Source organism: Podarcis bocagei (assembly GCF_964188305.1).
Source record: "Podarcis bocagei genome assembly, chromosome: 3".
NCBI lineage: Eukaryota > Metazoa > Chordata > Lepidosauria > Squamata > Lacertidae > Podarcis > Podarcis bocagei.
In genome coordinates this window covers 54980923-55006195 of record NC_138127.1, presented here as the reverse complement: position 1 = coordinate 55006195, position 25273 = coordinate 54980923, and the positions used below count along the sequence as shown (strand labels likewise).

The following is a 25273-nucleotide window of genomic DNA, read 5'->3' as shown; positions in this document are numbered from 1 at the left end:
ACCATAAAAGAAGCTGCAGTCTTGGATTGTGCTGCTGCTCACAAAGCAGTGTGTTCTCTCCAGGGCTGAGTAAGACCAGCTGACCATTTATTGTACCTGAAGCCATAAAAGAAGCTACAGCCTGAACAGCAAGTAGTCAGAGTAACACTTGGGTAGAACCAAGTCAAGAGCACCGGAATATATTTTCTTGTACCACAGTGAGGATGAAAAGAGGGGAGAGAAAAAGCTGAGTTCAGCTGCATACCTTCAGCATCTGAGGAAGGCCTATGTCATCTGGGCTGGTGCTTCTCCCAGAGTTGCCACCAGGGGTTGCCCCTGAAGTGGTGAAGCCAAAGGGGATTGCCACATTGTGCTGCTGCTCTGGGGAGGAGGCAAGAGACCATTTCCCTATTCCTTATCTCCAAGAATTTTCATCATAAGTGGTATCATGTCTTAGAAGCTGGATACACACATTGTGGCTAAGTTCTCTGGTGAGAGCAGAAATTCTGTGCGGCTTACGGAATGGTCCTGACAGAGCGGTTGGGCCTTGCTCCATTTAGGTTGAGTTTTGTGAATATCTTAGCCTTGCTCTTTTGCATTTTACAATTTTAATTTTTGCCTTCAAATTATTTAAATTGTTATACTGCCTGTTTTTACTGTTCTTGGCATTACTTATTTGAAAATGTTTGTTTTTATTGATTTTCCAGTTGACGCCAGACTTCTCCTTAGCAGAAGTCTACTCAGGGGACACTCCTGATGGCAGAAGAAGGGGATATGATTTTGCTAATTTCCACTGAAATGTTTTGCACCCTCCAAAAAATCTCTGGAACTTCTGGGAAAGTGTGTGTGTGGCACTGGAAGATGCAAGGGGAAGAAGGAATTGGCCCAAATCATCTCTCGTACCTAGAGATTTCTGGAAATTTTGAAGCTATGAGGAAAAAATGTTTTCCCCCGTCCCCCCCGTCCCCCGGAAAAAAATGGAAATTTTGAGGAAATTGGGGGGGGGGAGTTCAGTGTGGAGTAGTTTTACAAATTATGTGAAATGCAGTGTATATAAAACTATTGTGCTTGCAATAAAACAGGTAACCTACCCCTTTCCCTCAAAAGCAACAAAAAAGCAAGAAACCATCAACATAAAAAATAATCAGATTTGCCCCTTAGCATCAACAGCAAATAAAGTTAAGATCCACCTCAATATTTAAGCTCCATAGAAGGTCTACCCTTTGAGTAGTGTTTTTCTTATAAAAAAAAATAAAACCCAGAAGACACAACATATACATGCAGTTTATTCTATCTCATTTTCTGAACTACTGCTATCATTTTCCATTTCTTCTTCCTCTTCCTCTTTGTCATTTTTCTCATGGACTTAAAAAACAGTTTTGGAAAAAACCACGGGAAAACCTGTTTTTTTCCAGGGCTTTTCCAGGCCTTCCCATCTCTACTTGAGGACAGCTGGGGCAAAGCGTAAGGCAATTTTTTTGCATGCCAGGCCTAGAAGTAACCAACATCCAGTTACTGAATAGTATGTTGCACTAAGGCTCAAACTCTGTTTGAAAGGAAAAGGAGTGTGTGTGTTTTTAAAATTGAATTTGTTATTATATATTATAAACCGCATGAAGGTAAAAGAGCTTTCTAAACAGTTTACAAAAATATACAACAGAACATTAAAATGATTGATAAAACACAGTTAAAAGCAGTTATTTAAGAGTATTCAAAAGATGATTAAAGTCAGCAGTGGTTAAACGGAAGTAAATCGCATGCAGCTTCTACGTGTTCAGATGGGCTGGCCCTAATGAAAATGTTTTGAGCAGTTGCCGGAAAGAGTACAGTGAGAGTAGAATCATAGAATCATAGAATCATAGAGTTGGAAGAGACCACAAGGGCCATCGAGTCCAACCCCCTGCCAAGCAGGAAACACCATCAGAGCACTCCTGACATATGGTTGTCAAGCCTCTGCTTAAAGACCTCCAAAGTAGGAGACTCCACCACACTCCTTGGCAGCAAATTCCACTGTCGAACAGCTCTTACTGTCAGGAAGTTCTTCCTAATGTTTAGGTGGAATCTTCTTTCTTGTAGTTTGGATCCATTGCTCCGTGTTCGCTTCTCTGGAGCAGCAGAAAACAACCTTTCTCCCTCCTCTATGTGACATCCTTTTATATATTTGAACATGGCTATCATATCACCCCTTAACCTCCTCTTCTGCAGGCTAAACATGCCCAGCTCCCTTAGCCGTTCCTCATAAGGCATTGTTTCCAGGCCTTTGACCATTTTGGTTGCCCTCCTCTGGACACGTTCCAGTTTGTCAGTGTCCTTCTTGAATTGTGGTGCCCAGAACTGGACACAGTACTCCAGGTGTGGTCTGACCAGAGCAGAATACAGTGGCACTATTACTTCCCTTGAGTACCTGCCTGGTGTCAGTTGGCAGGGAGCTCCAAAGTGTGGGTGCTGGAAGGCCGGGGGGGGGAATGGAAAAATTGGGGAGGGGGGAAAGGTTTTTTTGGATTTTTTCCAAAGCCGTTTTTTCAGGAAAATTTGGGAAAAAAGTAGTGTGTGGAATATTCAAAGTATATCAAACTACTCCCCCCCCCCAATTTTCCTGGGGAAAAAACGGCTTTGGAAAAAAACAGGAAATTTTTTTTCCGGTTTTCCCCCAGGCCTTCCCATCTCTACTCATACCCTTCCTTCAGTAGAAGCTACTAGACTGGAGTGCATTATGCAGACAGAAGGAGTGTATTTGTTCACATAAATTTTTACTTCAATTTAGTCCATCATAGTCTCCCCTGCCCCCAACTGAACCAGGTTTTAGAAATATTCTCTAATTCAATGTGGCTTAAAAGAGTTCAGTGGTAACTTGGTGATGAAGGAGAATAAGATACACTAGAAATTACAAGATAAGTGAATTCCCAATTTCTATTCTGAGCAGTAAAAGCATTTGGGGAGCACTGCATGTTATTTCGCTGTATCAAGGGGTTGCTGTGCACTCCCTTTGGATGCAGAAAGAACATGCCCAAAAATGATTCTGCAGCATCAGCAGAAACGCTTATAGCCTATAACATGCCTGGCATTGTTTAAGGCAGTAAATGCTACTACTACACTAACCTAGAGATGGAAGTTGATAGATCTTGTTTCTTCATAACTTCCCATGCAAAAAGTTATATTTTACCAAATACATGGTTTGATTGGTTGATCGATCAATCAGTTTGATTTCTTAGCCGTCCTTCATCACAAGACCACAGGCTGGGTTAAAACAATACAATTTAAAAATCAAATAAAGCCAGTTCTTAGTGCAAATCCAGCAATACAATTTAAAACAAAAAATGGGGTGGCTCCTAAAAATATATCTCAGCTATCAAAGGCCAGGATGCAGATGGCCTTTGCTTATAATATCAAATAAAAATGATTCAGAGATCACTGAGTGTAGGTTTCATATGACTACTAAAATCACAACATCTGACATAGAACAATTATTTTAATTGTGAACCTCATTAGAAAAAATAACAACTTGTGATTGCCATAGTGGAAATCCTTGAATGCATAACTAGTTTTTATATTCTCTAGTTCAAAAGAGAAAAGAAAGAAGAAAAGGGAAAATATTGCTATTTTAATTTTTAGTAGCCATAGAACCAACACAACTTGCACACTAGGAAGCCAGTCTATGGTGGGTGTATGCATTGGGTAATATAGAGGAGCTATATCTAAAAAAGATTTATGTTTTCCAGTCTTGTCGGAGTACTTCAGATAAAACTACTGATTAATAATCAGAAATCTGTTTTCACACCTGTGCAATATTCTTGAAGTCAGCAAAGGTTGCATGCAAGGTTAGAGCAAAGGCATAATTTAGAAGAGGGTATACATTAAATACACTCATCAACAAATCAACGGAGTCAGTACTTAAAACACTCAATCGGATAAAGGTTAATTGGCTTTAATAAAACTTCACTATCCTTTCAAGATGTGAATGGTATTAGCAGCCAGCAGATGGCAGAAGCAGAGGCTGCTTTGAATGATTTCCAGCAAAAGCCATGCTAACAATGTATGTAGCTATTTTTCTTTCATCCTAACTTGCCTTTCACAAACATGATCATAAAGCACGTATCAACCAGCTGAACATTTTCAGGTTTAGTATGCAGAAGAATATTTTGGAAACAGTTGGGTTTGTACCAATTTTCATCTTTACCCCTCTGACCTTACCCATGCCATATGTATATGGGAAGAGGATGTAGCTTAATGGCAGACCACATGCCTTGCAGGCAGAAGTCCCCAGGTTCAAACCCTGGCATCTGCTGGTATGACTGTGAAAGGCCCTGTCCGAAATCCTGGGAAGCAGCTGCCAGGCAGTGTACACAAGGAATAATCAACCTGATGCCCTTTCAATGTTCTGGACTATAATTCCCATCATCACTGACCTCTGGCCAAGCTTGCAGATGCTGATTGGGTACCCCTGATGTACACAACAAATAGCAGTGAGATAGCTGGACCGATTGTCTTACCAGGCAGCTTTATATGTTCCATATTCTCTCACCCTAAATTAATGGTCACCCAAGTGGGTGAGTATAAATACCCTGAGAAAAAGATTAAAGAGCAGAAAAAGCTCTAATCCAAATGTTGAGTGTTGCAATACACTAACTGAACTCCACATGAACAGTGTTCTAGTATTTCAGGCAGATGTGAGAGAACATTATGTCCACAGGGAGCTCCGGTGTTAGCAGGAACCTCTTCATTAGCTTCAGTATAGGGTTACCCACATTGGATGTGACACTGCTATTAGCACTTAAGCTAGTGAGGAAGCTCCATGTGGGCACTGCAGTTCATTACACAATAAGAAATCTTTGGACTGGACTGAAAATACAGAAATGCATAAAAACAATTTATCTGATGAACTGAGACAATCTTGTGGCATTATACTTCGTCTGATGCAATGATGTCTGCTCTATGGAATCCTACGGACCTCCTTATAACACCTCTAAAACCAGAGAAATCCCTGGTATTCCACATATTTTTTTTTTAAAAAGAACAGACCTTAATATTATTATTTTACATATAGTGCCAGTTATTTATGTGTTTTACAAAGAGTGAGAGAAGAGATCCTCAGTGCAAGGGGGCTTACAGTCTAGAAACAGACACAAGCGAGACAGCAGAGAAATAGGAGCAAAATCAAGGCAGAGGGTAAACATGGGGAAGATTATGGTGGTCATACCTCCCCAGGCTTAGCTGTCATAGCATATGGGGACCAGAGGTTTGTGCCAATTTACAGAAAAAGTGGGTTTTGAAGACTGATGATAATATATGATTTATCTTCCAACACTACATAAATTCTGTTGAACGCTGTACTAAAGGTTTCTTCTCAGAGTAACTCTTTGATCTACCTAAGATTTTTGGCATGAAATATGTAAAAATGCACTTTCAATAAGAGGGGGAGAGCTCAGAAATTGCCCTTTTATTCCCAGTTAGAATGCTACATTTGTTAAATACTTTAAAAGAATACTAGAGCAGTTCTATTTGTTTTTCATAAATTATTCCAAGACAGCTTTTTAGGTATCACAAGAAAATACAGGCAACAATGTTCACTTACTATGCTATGCAGTTTGTTCCTATCACCCACTCTGCTACATGCACTCATAGTAATTGGGCAGTGTTACCAAACAGGAACTAAAGGAAGCTAGGAGATCACAGATTAAAATACAGTGATGCCCCGCAAGACGAGTGCCTCGCAAGACGAATGCCTCGCAAGACGAAAAACCCGCTAGATGAAAGGGTTTTCCGTTTTTCAATGCGCTTCGCAAGACGAATTTCCCTATGGGCTTGCTTCGCAAGACGAAAACGTCTTGCGAGTCTTGCGATTTTTTTCACTCCCCCCCCTTTCTAAGCCGCTAAGCCGCTAATAGCCTTTTAGCCGCTAAGCCTTTAATAGCCGCTAAACCGCTAATAGCGCTAATCCACTAAGCCGCTAATAGGGTTGCTTCGCAAGACGAAAAAACCGCTAGACGAAGAGACTCGCGGAACGGATTATTTTCGTCTTGCAAGGCACCACTGTACCTGGGAATCAGTACTCTGTCTTGACTACAAAGAATATATATTTACAAGCAATTAAGTATCCATTCATACTGGATTGCAGGATATTGTAGGTACATAGAACTATTATTGTTCCATTGACTAAAAGTACACTTCAAAGATTATTTAAAACACAGACAATATGTTAAAAAGTTATAAATTCAACTTGAAGTCATCATGCAATCTTAATAATATCTTCAGTTCTGAACAGTTCGGACTGCTTGTGATTTATTAGTGTTGGCCGATAACCCTGTAAGATGCAGCCAGTGTAGAGCATCCAATGGCAAGTTCAGTAGAAAGTGCGGTGTTTTATAATTTTCTGAAGTTTGGGAAACAGTATCTTATACTATCAGGGCTATATTGATAGGCGAGAGCTTTGGACTTAAAGAAAATATATTGAAAGCATATGAATGTACGCAAAGAAAAACCAAAGAAAAACAAAAGTCACAACCATTCCTGCCTTAATTAAAACATACATCAGTTTTTCCATCTGTGCAAAGTTAGCCATTAAGCTCTGTTTGTGTGTGACACTGGCCAAGGGAAGTGCTTACCCCTGCAAGCAATCTACACATGCTTCCTTCCTTTTTAAAAGCACTTACCATATGCATTGGCTCATTCGCGTGTAGACTTAGTGTGCCAGCCGTCTGCCCTCCTGGGTCGCTGAACTGCTAATGCTAAACATGAGCGGGTTGATGCATGTGCTAAATGCATTTAAATATGATGGGAAGAAAGTGGAACATTTACATGGTAAGCGCTTTAAACCATGGCCTCTGTCACATATAAATTGGGCCTAATATTATTGCCAACTTGCAACTTTAGCCATAAAATAATAGCAGTGCCTTCTCCAGAATGGGTCAGGCAGTGAGAGCTATTGGCTACAATAATCTTCAGTAATACTTCTGTTTACTCAGCTAGCATGAAGGATTATAGAGATGATTTTGCAAGAGCTGACCCTCCAGCTTTATTAAATATTCAGTGAATGTTCTGTATGCACGCTGCGCCTTAAAACAAAAAAAAGACAGAAAGCGCTACAGAATACCATATGTTAAATACTTCACATAACAGTAGAGCAGGGCTACTTATTTTTAATAATTTAGTTTAAATCAGTTTATCAGGTATCACAACATAATAAGGGAACAATGGTAAAGCATGCTGTCATAAATATTTAGTAACTTTAACAGTGTAAATTTGGATTTTTTTCCCAGTTACCAGAGTTAATTTTGTGCATGGTTCTCCCTTATGAATTTTGAAATTCATTCTTTTCTTACTGATTGTTCTACCTTGGTGATAATGCCGCTGTTATGCCTTTCAGAAGTATCATATTATACGGATAATTCAACAGCAGGAGACTCGTGATTTAGGCTCATGTTCCCAAATTCTTCTCCCTCTCCCCATAACCATTCTCTCTTCTCACTAAGTGTCTGTATAGCCTACACACAATCTGTTTTGCCTAGGATCATCTGCTACTAAGTACGCTTAAGAATGAGATCAATACCATAATGTGCATCATCCAAGATTTCACAAATAATTGAAATCAATGTTTAAGTTTGTGAAAGTACGCATAGAACCTTCACAAGATCTCTAGAATAACTTAAAATTCCAGACAGTACAAATCAGAATTACCAAACTGGTCAGACATCAACCCCTTTACAACGAAAAATGGCTATCAGTACACAAATGCAAGAGGCTTATTAAACTCCAGAACTCTATGAAACACCACATTCAAAAGTCCCCTCTTTCCATTCCCCTATAACATCAGCTTTTCCAATCTGAGTCCCCTCAAAACATTTCACTTTGAAAATAAGTGGAACACCACAGACCATATGAAATGCCACCTGAAGTATTAAGCCCCAGATGTTGCTTGAACTAGTGGATTTGAATCAAATATTGATACAGTTTTCGGGGGTTGGGAATAATTTTGTATGCAAAATCAAATTAACCATCCTACATTGATGACCCCTAGAAAGTCAAAACTTCATCAACTACAGACCTTGAGTCCAAATGAAGCATCCTCCGAGGCCAAGACTTCAACCTGAAATTATAAGCAAAAATATCATTTCAAAGGTAGTCACTTAAAAATATCTATTGACCAGAACAACAGAATCCAAGGAGAAAACATATGTATGTAAACACTGTGTAATCCCATAACACAAGCTGTTTAGACACAGAATAGATAGAACCAAGCTATGAATTGAATACACTTGAAAAAGCCAATCGTCATTTGGGGAAGGTAGGCTGTCAAAAACTAGAATTCTCACCATAATAAAGATAGCTGAAGAAAATGTTGTAGTGTTTTATACTTTCCTGTAGCACCTTAAAGACCAACTAAGTTAGTTCTTGGTATAAGCTTTCGTGTGCATGCACACTTCTTCAGATACACTGTAACTGTTTTATACTGTAAGGGGCAGGGAGAAGCTAGATTGAGGTCTTCTGGTAGATCTCTGGATGATGTGTGGTAGATCAGCAAGGATTTCTGACTTCTAATAAGTCAGGCTTTTTTGAATTTCTGATCTGCAGTAACTCATATGCAAATTTGTACTTGCACTTGCAGGTCATCCCAATGCTGTGGCTCATGGAGTGGGTAACTGGCAATGCACCTAATTGGCAGATAAAACTCAAAGCAGATTGTGCCAGTCTGAAGTCTGCCCAAACCTGCTGAATACTGCATTCGTGCAATATCCAGTTCAAGCAAGAAACACTGTTTGCTTCTGGATGAGGAAAAGACAAAGGGCTAAGCATATCAAGACAGTGGGCAGGTTTATTGGTGGAGTTTGTATCAAAACCTAATGATGGTCCTTCAAATTGGTTTTCTTTAAAAAAAATAAGATAAGTATAATAATACACACACTTCTAAATACTTGTCATGGATTCATCCTCAAACTGGAATTAAAATTATGCATTAAAGTTATACATAATTGGAACTTAAATAATTAAAGAAGTACACACACAACATAAGCAGGAGGAGCACTTGTAAATTTGTGACAATCAAGAAGGTAAAATCTATAAATATATATATATTAATACTGTTGAATGACTTTCAGCTACAAGTAAGGCTTGGACATTCTTTCTTGAATGATCTTTCCTTTCTTGGCGCCATCTCTCACAAATGCATACACAGACACACTCCAACGCTATCCCTCTACTTTTGCTCTGGAAGCCCCAAACTCCTATATTCAAATTATATAAATAAATACATAGGCCTTAGTAAATACAAGCGACAAGAGCAGTGGGAAAGAGGGGCTAATCAAGGGTGCAGCAAGTCAGAATATAGGGAAATTACCCTTCAAGTCATTGGACAGGGAAAGGAGTTATGAATTCAGAGCACAAGGAGCACAACTTGCCCCAGCCACAAACTAAAGCACTATTCTAATTTCAAGTTTATGAGATGTTGCCTGGCTTCAAAATTCCTGCACAAACTTACATGACAGAAAAGAAACAAGAGTAAGTGGAAATTGGGCAATGAGTATAGAGTCTCACAGAATCCTGACCTGCCTTGAGCAAAGCAGATTCTGCAAACAACAGACTTGCTCTCCTGGGGCAGAGGCCGCAGCTGCTGGATTGCAAGAAACAATGAGGCATAGAAGTACAAAAGAATGTGTGCATGCTGTTATAGGATCTAGTGAGGCCAATATGGAATTGCCAGTGATCTACTAATGCTAAGATTTGAATACACATGTTCAACTTTTAAAAGAAGTATTAACTTCTTACCATACTTCACAATCAACTGGGTGACATGGGCTTTAAATAGGCTTGCCTGTTTTGGAAGTACATCCTACTGATTTCAAAGGCACTTACCTCTAAGTCAGTGTTTCCCAACCTTTTTTGGGCAAAGGCACAGTTGTTTGATGAAAAAAATCTCGAGGCACACCACCATTACAGCCCCGTGACGTCAGCGCGCAGCGGCACGCCGGGAGGGACGCACGAAAGTGTAAGTTTCAATTTTTCCCCTCCCCCTTGCCGGGGAACCTCCAAGCTTTGGGGGTGGGGGGGGAGGAGGCAGCAAAGCGAGGCATGAAGGAGAGCGCGGCTTGGCTGGGTGAGCTTTGGCAGGGGCAGGGAATGAGAGCCGCGAGGCGGGCGCCGCGGACGGAGGCGCTGCCCGCCGAGCTCGCAGGCAGCCAGGCAGGCTGACAGCGAGAGCCCCGCGCTGGGCGGCCTCTCCTCGCCGCCGCCGCCCCGCCTCTCGCCGCCCGACTCGCCCGCCTCCCTCCAGGCAACATCTCGCGGCACACCAGGCAACATCTCGCGGCACACTAGTGTGCCGCGGAACAGTGGTTGGGAAACACTGCTCTAAGTAAGTGTGCTTAGGGTTTCAGCCTTATGTCCACATCTGTATTCTGGGCTGAACTCTGTAGCAAAATTTCAATTTAATGTCACCATATCTAAAAAAATTCACCACCTAAATGCTCCACAATAGTACATGTGACTTTTAAAAGAAGGATCTGACAGGCTGCATCAACAAGGACAGAGAAAGGAGGCTGACAAATTAAAATAACCAATAAATGCATTTTGCAGGTCCCAACAAGGTGCATCCAATGCTCAAAACAACTGGCAGAAAACAGAGCATTTCATCACACTGGTAAATGTATAGATGTAAAAGTTAAACCACAGAAAGTGTGTGTGGGGGGGAGATCACAGGCAGAATTAGAATCAATAATTATGCTTGACTCTTTAAACAATACATCCATTTACAGCCAAGAGATGCATTAACAATATTGTCTACAGAGCAGGCTCTAATTGGAAATCAGCTAATCTGGGCAGAAAGAGAAGAGAACATTAAACTAGTTTGATGCCGTATTTTTGGAACACTATCCAAATTCTTAAATTAAAATGATATGGAACTGACTGATTTAAAATTATTAATTTAAATTTTCTCCTGTTAGACCACAGAAGCAAAAAGAGACAGTTATAATAGCAAACGGTTAAAATCTGAGTATGTTTTGTCTTTCATATTTCCTATGTGGGGCTTATGACTTTAACTCAAAAACTCAGCATGAAGTCATCAAATGCTTCTAATTGCAAACAATTGTACAGAATAACACAGATAATGTCAGTTCTTTTCTTTCTTTTTTTAAGAAAGTAAAGAGTAACCATCAAGTGCTTAGATTCAATGCCCTGATACAATATTTCATGTCATGCCAAGGACAGTCCAATAAAATATCAACATGTTCTTTTTGTTAACAGGAAATGATCCCCATCCACCACAACATACAGTTGTATCTTACTCTCTTTAATTTGCTCTTCTTGTTTAAGTTTGCTTTAAGTACTGTGAAAGCACATATGTAGTTGTAATGTCACATAGAATAAGTTCTGCTTAAACTCAAGCAAAATTACAGCATCATGCAGATTGTAGGAACTGCTTTTCTTAATAGTTTAAAAACATGCCTGGGAGGAATCACCCTCTAGTGGAAACTGCAGGGTACTTCAAACACCTTGTGAGTGTATCTTGTAACATACCTAATAAAAAAGAATAAGGACACCTCTCTATATTGTTCATCTGCTTAACGCTCGTGGCAGTGGATAACGAGTTTGGCTATCAGCTGAACGTAACCTGTCACTAAATAAAGGCTGTCAGTAGCTGTTGTTGGTGCCACAGAATTGGAAACATGCAAACTTGCCATTAACAACACTGAAAGCTTTTAAACTATCCCCCCCCCCAAGCACAGGTATCCATTAAAAAAACCTGCCTGCTTTTCATTTACTTTTACATGCTGATATTATATGACTGTTGGTTATCCTAGATGCGTATTTAGCACCTTAGGACACAGACAGCAGGCGGCAATATAAACTGCTATAGATTTCTAATAGCAGCTGACATTTCTGACTGATAAAGGTTTCAGTGGACGTCTTAAGTCCTGAAGTGCTGTTGGGCCTGAAACTGGGTTAGCAGGCTCTGCTGGTGGAGGAAGGAACAGAGGAGGGGGGGCCTCTATTGTAGGAACAAGGGTGGGAGGAGGGAAGGATCTCGCTTTACCACCTTGACTTCTGTCGCTTTGGAGTCACATTGGAGGGGAGAGCCTCAGAAGACAGTAGCAACTTGAACAGCAACAGGAGAGTGCAGTCATGTCACGTAGAACTACCGTATTTTTCGCACCATAGGGTGCACCAGACCATAGGGCGCACCCAGTTTTTAGGGGGGAATTCAAGAAAAAAAATCTCCCCCCCCACCCCAAAGAGCAGCGTACAGGCTGCGCACAACCTCTCCCTGCCGGAGGGGTTGCGTGCAGCTATGGAACAAGCCAAGCCAGCGAGCGGGATGGATTCCGCTCGCTGTTTTGGTTTCCCCTTTAGCCCCGTGCAGCCTCTCCCTCCCAGTAGAGGCTGTGTGGGGCTAAAGAATCCATAGCCCCGTGCAGCCTCTCCTTGGCGTAGGGGTTGCGCACAGCTATGGATCAAGCCAAGGCAGCGAGCGGGATGGATTCCGCTCACTGTTTTAGCTTCCCCTTTAGCCCTGTGCAGCCTCTCCTTGCCGGGGGACGCTGCACAGGGCTTTCCTGGCTTTACTGGGAGGTGGGGGGGATTCCCTCACCTCTCCTAAAAGCCCGCAGAAGCCGCGCAACCCCTTTAACGAGATCGCAGCTTCTCCTGGCTTTTCTGGGAGGTGGGGGAATTCCCCCACCTCCTGCAAAACCGGCAGAAGCCGCGCGCACTTTAAAAGGGTTGCACGGCTTCTCCTGACTTTCCTGGGAAAAGCCCGCTTTCCTCCCAAAAGCCCGCAGAAGCCGCACAACCCCTTTAAAGAGATCGCGGCTTCTCCTCGCTTTTCTAGGAGGTGGGAGAAGGGACAGATGCGGCCAGTCAGTCCCTTCTCCCTCCTGTGGAAAAGCCCACAAGAGCGCACGGAGCTTGTGTGCGGCTCTTGGGGGCTTTTCCCGCCTGCCTCCCCCCTGCATTTGTTCCATAGGACGCACACACATTTTCCCTTACTTTTTAGGAGGGAAAAAGTGCATCCTATGGTGCGAAAAATACGGTAGTTGCTGCCTTCAAAGAGGGGAGCAGACCCACCCACCACTATATACTGCATACTTGCAATCTTGATATTCCCACAAGGTGAGAGGGTCTCATAAGTGAGTATGCACAACTCATTTTTTAAAGCAAGGCAGGACAAGTGCAGAAACTTGTTGGGACAGTGTCATCACTTCTGGCTAGTTCTAAACTTTTTGCCCTGCTTCTATACCATTACTTGCCACTACAAGTAAGAGCCTCTGCGCGCTGAGCAGGAGCCAGGACAGTGAAGTACCTTCCTGTTTTGATCACTGTGACCTCCAAGTATGGAGAAAAGTCAGTAAATTCATGTTCAAATGCACCATTCAACAAGACAAAAAAATTCCACAAACCCCTTCGACGTAGTCAAAAAACAATGGGAGGACGACATAGGTTATGAAATTAACCCACCCAATGGACTAGAATGTGGTCTAAATCTCCCTTTAAATCCCTCTCAGCTAAAAGGAAAGAATTCACCCTGAAACTCACTTACAGATGGTACTTAACACCGTGTAAACTAGCGCTGATACGCCCAGGAGTCTCACCAAAATGCTGGAGAGGATGCATCTCCACAAGCACAACGTTCAACATGTGGTGGGAATGTCCCAAAATCCAACTCTTCTGGACTTCAGTCATACAAGAAATAAGCAAATAACTAAACAAGTATTAGAAGTCACCCCAGAACAGGCCCTACTGAACATCTTCCAAGATAATAATGCTCACTCACATTATAAAGGGCTGATAACCCACCTACTCTCAGCAGCCAGAAGCATCATAGCCAGACACTGGAGAGACCTGTCAGGAGCAAACATGAACCATGGTATCAAACAGTATGGGAAGCAGCCTTACTAGAAAAACTAACCAATAAACTGAAACTGACATGGGGACAAATAGAAGATGCCTTTATCACATACATAGCCCAACAAGACGACAACAAGAATCCGCCGACATCATAAAAATCAATATGGCTAACCTGACCCAAAAACCCACCCTTGCACACACAAACAAATCTCACTACAGCCAACCAAAGACAACCAACCAAACCCTAAGCCACATCCAACTTCTCTCACCACCAAGGAAATATAACAAGTGAATAGAAAGCGAACCCACACAAGTGACGCTGACACAAAAGCCCACACATACACTAAGAAGAATAGAAGCATTACCACCCCACCCCACCCCACCCCTCACTCCCCTCCCCCTCTTTTCTTCCCAACCTAATACTGCATGCAACACTAATGTATCACAACAAATGAAACTGATCTGTAAAAAACATAACTTGGAAAAAATAGACAATGCACATATTTCTGAAAACTAAGAAATCTTTAATAAAAATTATTATAAAAAACTAGCTTACCACTGAATCCTAATAAAGAAGGGTGCAGGGTGATCTGAAGCAAAAGTGGGCAGAATTTAAAGAATTTTTGGCCCAGGAATTTGTTTTGAGTGCCAAAAACTGAACTGAGCTCACAGTCCTTCTATATAAAAAGATAGTCAAAATACTCTACTTTCCTCATTTCAGCACTGTAATTTTGGGAAGGGGCTGTTTATTTTGTTGTTGCCATTGTTAAACAAGTTGAGAGTCAGAAATCCTTGCTTCTACTTCATTCACTCAGAAATCTGCAGGTATACCAGTAGATCCTAATCCATCTTCTGCTCACCATTACTAAACTATGTTATGAGCAGGCAAGAGTAGGTAGCCCTTATCATATGGAGAGCCAGTGTGGTGTAGTGGTTAAGAGCGGTAGTCTCGTAACCTGGGGAACCGGGTTCGCATCTCCGCTCCTCCACATGCAGCTGCTGGGTGACCTTGGGCCAGTCACACTTCTTTGAAGTCTCTCAGCCCCACTCACCTCACAGAGTGTTTGTTGTGGGGGAGGAAGGGAAAGGAGAATGTTAGCCGCTTTGAGACTCCTGAAGGGGAGTGAAAGGCGGGATATCAAATCCAAACTCTTCTTCTTATTATTATTCTTTTCCTGAGAAACTGATTCTCCCAGTCAGTATTTATCATGGTGGGGCTCCAAAAGCCCCACCCCAGCCTAAGACAAGTCCCCAAGGAGAAAAATTGCTTGGGAGCAGAGGTCATAGTAAAATTGACAAAATCATAATGCCTCTAAAGCAAAATTTCACAAGGAAAAATCACAAGGAAATAATTTGCGTTGGGTGCTTTCCCCCTCTCTCACAACTGATATTAAAAATCCTCAAATCCAAACTTGGCTTTTACATTTGTGTTTAGTTAGGTCAGCTCCTCCAGATTTCTGTGGGAGTCTGCAAATGAGAAGTCTGCCTGTAAATTAACCCTAAAATATGACCGAGTGTTAACACTGAACAGCAATCTATATTAGAGGCAGCTGGTGTGACAAATTAGTATAAATACTTTCAACAAAATATTTAAATGAAAAGTCAGTGTTATTTACATGAAGAAGTACCCTTCTCTGAGCTGGCTATAGAAGGTCTTACTGTGCTAGCCTTGCAAGGGGATAAGAGGAGGGGGACAAAGTTGGATTCTCTGGATGTATTTATAAGACTATTAGACAAAGGTCTTCAAAAAAGAAGGCAGAGACTTTTACTACAGCCCACTAATACAATAATTCCATTCATCTCATTCCTTAAGCTGATCGTTCAACAAAACAGTATCATAATAACTTAAGTAACAACAGATTTGTCTCTGCCTCTCGCACTAGTAAAGTGGTCTATAGGTACAGAGGGTGAAATTTTGAATGCGCACAAGTGTGCTCGTGCAATACATATGTACATCTGGAGATTCTGAGGGGTTGCTTCAACTTCCAGTAAGCAAGAAACTGCAATTCACATAATAGTTAGCCTCTTTGGTTGAAAGAAATAAATTACTCTCGTCATGCAGTAGTTTTGGGTTGTGAATCGCTCTGAGATGTACGGATGGATGGCAATATACGAATTTAATATATAATAAATAATCATAAACAAAGGGTATGTAAAGGAAGCAGCCTTACTCTGCTATGTTTGCATGAACTGATTGCCCACCATAGCAAAAGCATCACAGGTGCCCACCACCTCTGCCACTACCATGTAGGTTTCTCAGTCAAAATAAAAAATAGCAAGCCACCAATAGCTTCCATGGTTCTGTGACAGATGAGATTTCAGCAGCAGATTAATGTTTCAGTCTAGGAATGCTAGTACGTTAAAAACAAACCCAAATGCATCACTCAGCAAATCTGTGGCAAATCCATATGCTCTTGCCAGTGCTTCAGCCAACATCTTAAATGTGGCAGAAGCCATGCTATTTTTTTAGAAAAAGAGGTACCGAAACTCACCATGAATGCTTTCCTTGTTCTCATATAATGGCAGTGGCACCCACCTGAAAGGTGCCGGAACTCAGTTCCAACAAGTTCTGAAAAAAATCCCTGGGCAGAAGTACCCACCCTCTCCATAGCAGCAAATCCAGGTCCAGCAGTAGTATCTATTAAACATATTTCTAAGCCTTAACAAGAGATGTATGCTTCCCAGAACCAATCCTCTCACTATCCTGTATTCACATGGAAGGCATGTTCCATTTTCTGTAATCTATATCCATTTATAGAGGGCACAACTGAATGTCTCTCCTAGTGCAGGTCCCTCCAGGAATAATTTCCCATGGTGTACTTGGCCAAATGTTCCCATGCTGTCCAAAAAGAAGTCCTCAGATGATTTTGAAACACCAAACCTTTCACTTCTTTTCATTCCAAGTGAAGGTGATATGGCAGGTAAGGAAATCCTTTCACCAGAAAGATCCATGGAACTGCCAAGCAATGATTGAAATGGAATGTGAGGATCTGATTGAAGACTATTAAAAAGAAGCTGTAATATGTACCTTTTTTTAAAAAAAATCCCCTTTTAAATTTCTAACCAAAAGGCTCATTCTTTGAAAAGGCTTTGTTAATTAACCTACAGGGACTGGATCTAGTTTTAGAAAAAAGGTTTTTTTAAATAGTACTGCCTACATTTGAGGAGTTTTATATGGGATAGGATTTTAAAAGCACAGTGGAACATTCTCTCTGATTTTCAGAATGGTACTGTAACATTTAATCCATTTGTTGCCACTATTTTTTGGGCAATAAAGAAACATCATGCTCAAGGCTTCCTCCCTTACTACCTTTCCTCAGCCCTTCCAAGTCCTTCACAATACAACATCTATGGGTGTTACACTTTTCAGTAATAGTGAAATAAGTTCTTATTTTATTTTTGCATTTTCTATTTTACAGGGTCGCTTTTAAAATTCCAGTGTGTGTTCATTCTGTAATTGGGAACCTTACTTCCAATACTCAAAACAATTTATAGCGAAATCTTCCCCAAAGGAGAACACAGCATTTATCAGTTTGCTTCTGCTGCTTGCCACTGGTGAGTCAAGGACTGGGGACAGAGCAGCCAGGGCAAGGCATTTATGAAATGCTGCTATTAATTGTGTATCTAAGGCAGTCCGCTGGGGATTTCCAAACAAGAAACAGACATGAACATTACACGTTTTAAAAATGAGGCATGTGTTCATGCAACAAACCCATGACTGGGTTGCTGACGACAAATCATGGAGGATATGAAAGAATGAACATTGCAAACTGACTGATGGGAACAAGGGTATCTGTGCTCTGCTGCTCCTTGTTACAGATGGCCTCAGCTATGTTGCTGGACTATGACTCTCTTCATCTCTGACCATTGTCCATGCTGCCTGGGACTGCTGAGAGTCCCATCTGGAGATTGACAGGTTCCCCAACCTGGAGATTGGCTCCAGGGAAAAGGATGCTCCCAAGTGTGCATCCATGAGTTGTTGGTGGGAAGTGGTTGCCACATTTCACTCAACTTTAATATCTCTCACCTGGGTGAGGCATAAATCAAAATCCCAAAAGATGGTGCTTTGACTATTTAATTTGGGAAGGCCTCCACTTCCTGTAGAAGCCAGTCATACTTTTCAAGGAATTGCATTATTCTGGCGATCACTATGCTTAATTTATAGAAGGTGGAAATAATTAAGTCACATCTGCAGACAGTGATCAGTTGCTTCCTATGCCCTTGCTTATTGAGCTCGTAAGAATGATAGGAATGACATAATATAAATCATAAAAGTGTACAAAGTCTTTTGCTAGCTTACACCCACAATTAGCTTGGCAGTGACATCATAGCAGCAGATTTGAACTTACTCTGTCAGCAGTCAGGCAAGGCAGAGTGGTGCTACAGTATCATAGGACTCTGGTAGGAGATGAGTGAGCTGAAGAATAAAATAGGGTCAATTCAAATTTAACTATTCCAGCTTCCTAAACCATGCGGGAGGCAGTGGAAGACAGGAGTGCTGGGGTCCTGAAGAGTCGGACACGACTAAATGACTAAACAATAAACCATGCCTATGGACTCAGAAATTCCCAGAAATTCTCTCATCCAAACAGCATGGACACTGGTTTCCATCTCATGCAGAAATACTGTCCTGCCCAGGAAATACTAACACATGCTTTTGAAAAGAACTAAGAAAGTCAGACTTAAAGTAAGTGATCTTGCTTAGTGTCTTTCCATGTGTAAAGAGAAATCCTTAATTTCACAACTCATCCCCTGGTTTTACAGATATAAATCCTGCAGTTCAAAAGACACAGCCAGATACTTTATGCTGCTGGATGACAAAAGCCAAATATGTATTAATTGTTATAGAAACTAATTAGTATGCATGCTTGTTCACAAAATATATTAATTAGGAAATTGGAAAGTTGATTTAAATTATTTAAACCAGGTCTTTTTCTTGAGCGATTTAAATCAACTTGATTTAAATCAATCTACCCTGCTTGCCTGCATCTCACACTTGCTTGTTAATTCTCCTCATTCTCCTTATTAGCATATTCAGACAACATAGCAGCTCAAGGACACAGCTTGCTGAAACAGCTCTGTATTTAGACTAGGCTACAACAGAAGACACAATACTCCCTCATATTGTTAAATACTATTTAGCAGTACAAATCTCTCATGCTCACATCTACTCATTGACAACAAATTTAGGGAGGCATTAACATGTTTGCCTATATTTTAAATAATATTTATAATCCTATATATATGTACTCAGATCGGACCCCTTTTATTTCAAATTGGCTTATTCTCAAGTGTGTATAGGATTGCAACTTAAAAACCTCAATTCTGCTCCCTCTAATTTTCAGTGATTATTCAGCAAAATTTATCGTGAGTATAAGTGGTAATTTTTATACATGTTTTGAGCATGGCTTTGTGTAACCCACTTTCTGGGATCCTATTACATTTTGCAGAATACCAGGAATAGAGTAAAGTCCTAACATGAAGTAGATACTATATAACTAAAACCAATTGTCATAAGTGAGGTGGAAAATACTACTTATTTCAGCACACTGCTTTTACTGGAAACAGTTTAAGGAGACAACAGACACATTTAGATGACAAAGCACTACAAAAAATACTTTCCAGCAGGACATAAATGACCAGTTACTAAAAGAAAAACAGACTAAACTAAACTGAATTAGTTTTCTCTTCTGACTCAAGTCTTGTATACACAAACACATTGCTATACTGTGCAAGCAGCACCATGCTATACAGGGCAGCTCACCACGACAAATAATTGCAGTGAAGCTAAGGCACTGTGCTCCAAAGCAATATTCAGTGGAGACAAATGGTTAAGAGGCTATATCTGGTTATTTTCATTCTAAAATAAAGCACATAAAGCAGATACCCCCCAAATGTTACCAACTATGAGATTATGATTATTTCCATTACCAATGCAGTCTGTCTAGTAGGAAAAAAAATATTTCATTTGCGATCACAACAAACTGAGAAATAATAATTTGCTGGAGGCAATTCAGGGAATTCTATGGCTGAAAAAGGATTAGAACCCAAGACTCCTAATTACCAACACAATAATCTTACCATGGTCTACTACCCACAAACTACTAAATTGTTACACTGGTATTTATTTGTTCTGTGCCAGAGAACAATAGGAGCTTGAGAAAGGGTCACGCCCTCAAAACATTTGTTTGAATGTTAATTACAGCACTCGCATTTTGAATTTCAAAGAAATGGGACAGAGGCAAATGACCTGAAATATAACTGTTTAACTTTATTTGTAAAATGTGTGGTACAATCCTGGGAAGTTTACACACTAGCCCAACTGAGATGAATGGAAGTTCCACAAGGGTACTAGTGGATTTGCAAACAAGTCTATATTCATTTCACTAAAGCTTGCAAATGAAAAGGTCCTAGCTGATTACACCAAATTACATTTACATACTAACCCAGTTTGCACATTATGGTAAATCATAGGTAATGGTTTACCATGAACTCAGAGATCACTTCCCTCCTAAGCATGAGGAAGCAACAAAATACAATCCCTGACTGTTATGTCTGAAATGGTTTGTCATGGTTTGTTTAATCACAACAAACTATGATAGGAGCCCAAGAGCAATCCTTTGCTAACCAGCCATGGTTAAGAGCGAAACTATGAAAAACTAAGCCAGGGATTGTGGTTTGTTGCTCTCACTTACACTATAGGTAAATCAATAACTATGGTTTATTGTGACATGAGGATGATGCCACAATGCAAAAGGATGTTTTTTAAAAGCTATTTGTGTTAATTTCATCTCTTGCTCAGTGTTTTACAGCCTGATCTTAAACATGTTTACTCAGAAGTTCCACCAAATTAAATGGGACACATATGTGCCAGACATTTCAGCCATCTACTGTTGTATTCTGGAATCATGTCACAGGGTCAACTACACCCTTCTTGTTGATGGCATGCAGATATTCTCAAGCACAATGCTCAAAAGTTATCCTTTTGTCCTTGCCTACCCACATTATGGTTATAGTAGATTAAGGTGATAGAACAGATTGTGGAAACTATTGTGGCATCTCTTTATTAGCTGCGGCCAGCAAAATTATTGCAAGGATCTTGGCAAACCATCTCCTAACAATATCCGAGCTCACCCTTCCTGGATCCCAAAATGGTTTTCAACTTTCCAGGGCAGGGGTAGGCAACCCCTCAATATAGTCCGGCCCACCACATGGTCTGAGGAATGGTGAACCGGCCCACGGCTGCAAAAGGTTGCTGACCCCTGTTCTAGGGGGACCGTTGCCATGATTTTCATCGCTTGACGGCTACAAGAAAAATGCAGAAAACAAAACCACCCCTGTATATGGCATTTATTGACCTGACTAAGGCTTTTGACACTGTAATTCGTAATGCCCTGTGGACTGTCCTTCTGAAAATTGGCTGCCCAGATAAATTTGTGAACGTTCTTTGGCGTCTCCATGATAATATGACAGCAACAATCACAGATAACAATGGCTCTCAAAGTCAACCATTCATGTGGGATCAGGTGTTAAACAGAGTTGTGCAATCATCCCAACTCTATTATTTTCATTAGTATGATCCTACATTTTGTCAAAGGGAAACTCCCCACCAGAGTAGAAATCATATATCGAACAGATGGAAAGCTCTTTAATCTGAGTAGGCTGAAAGCAAAGAGTAAGGTTACCGTAACTTCCGTCATAGAGCTTCAGTATGCTGGTGACAACGTAGTATGTTCACATTCAGAGGATGACCTCCAAACTATCTTAAATATCTTCACAGAAGCTTATTAAAAGCTGGGCCTATTGTTCAAAATCCAAAAAACCAAAGTGCTGCACCAACAAGCACAAAACAAACCCTTTGCAGCAGCACAAATCCAACTCAATGGTGTAATGTTGGAAAGTGTTGATCACTTCTCCTACCTGGGCAGTTATCTTTCCACAAGGGCCGACATTGATGCCGAAATCCAGCATCGCCTGAGCTCTGCAAGTGCAGCTTTTTCCCAATTGAAATGAAGAGTGTTTGAAGACTGGGACATTCGCAGGGTAACCAAAATGCTTGTTTACAAACCTATTGTACTACCAACCTTACTGTATGCTTATGAAACATGGACCACTTATAAACACCACCTCCAACTCCAGAAAGATTCCATCAACGGTGTCTCTGAAAAAAATTACACATCACTTGGGAAAACAGGCAAACTGATGCCAGTGTACTGGAAGAAGCAAAGACTCAGTGTCAAAGCAATGATTCTTCAACATCAACTTCACTGGACTGGTCATGTTGTTCGGATGCCTGATTATCATCTTCCAAAGCAACTACTCTATTTCAAACTTTAAAATGGAAAGCATAATGTGGGTGGGTCAACAAAAGAGATTTAAAGACTCTCTCAAGTCAAATCTTTTAAAAATGTAGTATAAACACAATGATTGGGAAACACAGGCCTGTGAGCACTGCAGTTGGAGAATAGCCTTTACCAAAGGGTGCCATGGACTTTGAAGACACTTGAACTCAGGATGAAAGGGAGAAACGTGCTAAAAGTAAGGCACATTTGGCAAACCATCACCATGATTAACTCCCGCCCGGAAACCTATGTCCCTACTGTGGAAGGATGTGTGGATCCAGAATTGGCCTCCACAGTCAATTATGGACTCACTGTTAAAATCGTGTTCATGGAAGGCAATCTTACTTGACTACGAGTGATCGCCAAAGAAGAAGTTATAGTTATAGTAGATTAAGGTATTTATGTCATTTTGCCAAAATATAAATGTGTACATGCATCTCCAAATTTACATAAACAATATAATCCTATGTATATCTACTCAGAAGTAGACCCCATTTAATTCAAATACTTATTCCCAGTCCATTTTGTTTCAGATTATAAAATAAATTCCTCAATTCTGCTCCCTCTTATTTTCAGTGATTATTCAGCAAAATTTATCATAACAATGGTAATTTTTACACATCATTCTGTCATTTGTTTCTTTATAAGTGCATCACTTTCCCCTAAATCTGGATTACACAAAACACAGTTATAAAAATGGGAAATATTATTAACAGTATGGTGCCTGTACACATCTGGATAGGCAGGATAATTTTTTCTATTTCCCAATATTAGCAACAGATTTAATCTAAAAAATATCAACCATTCAATAGCTTTCCATTGATATATTCAAAAATACAACTTTCTTCCAACTTGTTCTTTCGCATACCTTAAAAAAGTACTTTGATAGGTAAGAGGAAATCTTGGTTAAGGCTGGCAGAAAAAACTGCAGCCAGAGGTGGGGAGGATAGTGTAATCTCACATCTCCCAGTCTTCTGTATTGTGTGATCTGCTTTTGAAGCAGCCGCTTGTTTTTGTTTTTAATTGCTGCTGATTTTGCTTCTTTGTTATGTTTTTAGCTTGTGCTTATGTCTTTTTTATACTGTGTTGATTCTATGTAAGGCACCTTGTGTATTTTTGTAGAAAGGTAGGGTGTAAATTCAGAAATAATGATAATATCTTCTGCTCTACAGATTAGAGCACAAAAGTATAAAATTGCATCAAGACAAACTGCTGTGTTTCCTTTATGCTGTCTTTACTGCTGCAGAGTTTTTAAAAAGCAAAGACAATACTATTCCAACTAAAGCTAGGTTAAGTAACCAAATAACATATACTTAAGGCAGTCAAACAATTTGTAAAAACACTAAGGAAAAACAGAAAGCTTAAGTTTCAATTATGTACCATTTCCCCCCAGAAGTTTAAATGACATTTTGTTTAATTGAGGCAACAAAGATGTAAGTTGTTTTGTGCTGCAGATAGCGTAGGTATGCAAGGCTGGAGTGGCAAACACAGGCAGATCTGTCAAAGGTAACAGATGTATCAAGAGCATGAAGTGATGTGAAGGTGATAATTGCTTACACTGAGAAAGGAAAGGTGTTTCAAAAGGAGAAACTGTTTACAAAAGATCCAATAAATCCTTGTTGCTCAAAAGAGCCTCTCAAATAAAATTTGGATGAACCATAATATGAAAGGCCCCAATATTGGCCCCAATATAAGCCACACCCAAATATAAGCTGCATCTTAAAAATTGGAGGGGGGGATACCCAAATATAAGCTGCTCCATTCCTTGCTGCTCCTGGCTGCATACTTGGGGGGGGGGGGAGCTGCGCTGCGGTGCAGGTGGCCTTTCCTCTTCCTCTTTCCTTCTACACACAGGACAGGCGCCACTTTGCCATGCTCCTGGCGCTGTTTGCCCCACATTCCTGGCTGAATACCGTAGGGTCGCAAATATAAGTCACATTTTAACTTTTCAGGGTCGGGATTTGGGGGGAAAGTGAGGCTTATATTCAGGTCATAGAATCATAGAATCATAGAGTTGGAAGAGACTACAAGGGCGATCGAGTCCAACCCCCTGCCAAGCAGGTCAATATGGTAATTTCCCACCAAAATGTTTCCCCAGAGGAAACTCATGCATCATGGTGGTGGTGATGAAGATAACAATAACAACAATAATATAGGGTGGAAACCATGTTTGTTAATTCACTGGTCAGCCCAGTTCACATATAAAGCAGATGGGTGGAGTTTGATGATATGCAGAACCCTTTTCTTTCCTAAACTCCCTTCAGTCCATTGCTTCAGGCACTTTTCTTCTGGTCTGGATAAAAAGCACATGGGGCCACAGAGTTCAGAGAGGTAAAGTGAGGGGAAAGGGCTCCTCTCCATTTTGAATAATATAGAGTTAGATCCCACCCTCATTATATTTGTGAACGTGAAACTTCTTATAAAAATTATGGCTTCAACCATTATGTATAATTTGGTTTTAACATTTGGTCTGGAGAGCTCGATTTAGTTCTTAAGCGTAAACCACATCCTTTTAGAATTAGCATCCACAATATAATCCTGACAGACTATTCTTCCAAGAAGGGCCATTTCACACATCATCATCATTAAAATTTGTATATCGTCCTTCATCTGGAGATCTCAGGGCTGCTCACAACATAAAAACAAAAGATAAAAACACAAAATACCTAATAAAAAGAAGAACACCCCCCCACACACAAACCAATCATCTCCTCCCACAAACACATTTTAAATAGTACAGCATAGGATGTTAAGCAGCCCAAGGCCTGGTTGAAGAATGTTTTTGCCTGATACCTAAATGTGTATAACGAAGATGCCAGCCAAACCTGCCTTGGAAGAGCTTTCCACATGTGGGGAGTCATTGCAGAAAAGGTCTGCTCTCATGTTGCCACCCTACAGACCTCTCTCATGGAGGAGGCACACAAAAAGGGCCTCAGATGATTATTGTAGGGTCTGAGTAGGTTCGTATTGAGAGAGGCAGGCCTTAAGGTTTGGAGGCAAAACATGCTAAACTCCCTAATCTGCAACTAACAACCATTACCTCTTTTCCCAATATAGGTAATCAGTACTGTATTGGAAAACCAGGTTGCAGTCCCCGCCCCCATCAGTCCACAAGC

General features: G+C 40.7%; 1 protein-coding gene across 14 annotated transcripts in view; it reads right to left on the bottom strand.

Annotated features, from left to right (window-relative positions):
* The window catches only part of ARID1B (AT-rich interaction domain 1B), a 358734-nt gene that overhangs the window by 163047 nt on the left and 170414 nt on the right, over positions 1-25273 (bottom strand). For 10 of the 14 annotated variants that reach the window (XM_081187405.1, XM_081187413.1, XM_081187415.1 and 7 more), the window contains one exon: positions 8021-8062. The exons of the other annotated variants lie outside the window; for them this stretch is intronic. In XM_081187405.1, the coding sequence (XP_081043531.1) occupies positions 8021-8062 (42 nt within the window). The remainder of the gene's footprint in view (positions 1-8020; positions 8063-25273) is intronic. 14 annotated transcript variants of the gene reach the window in all.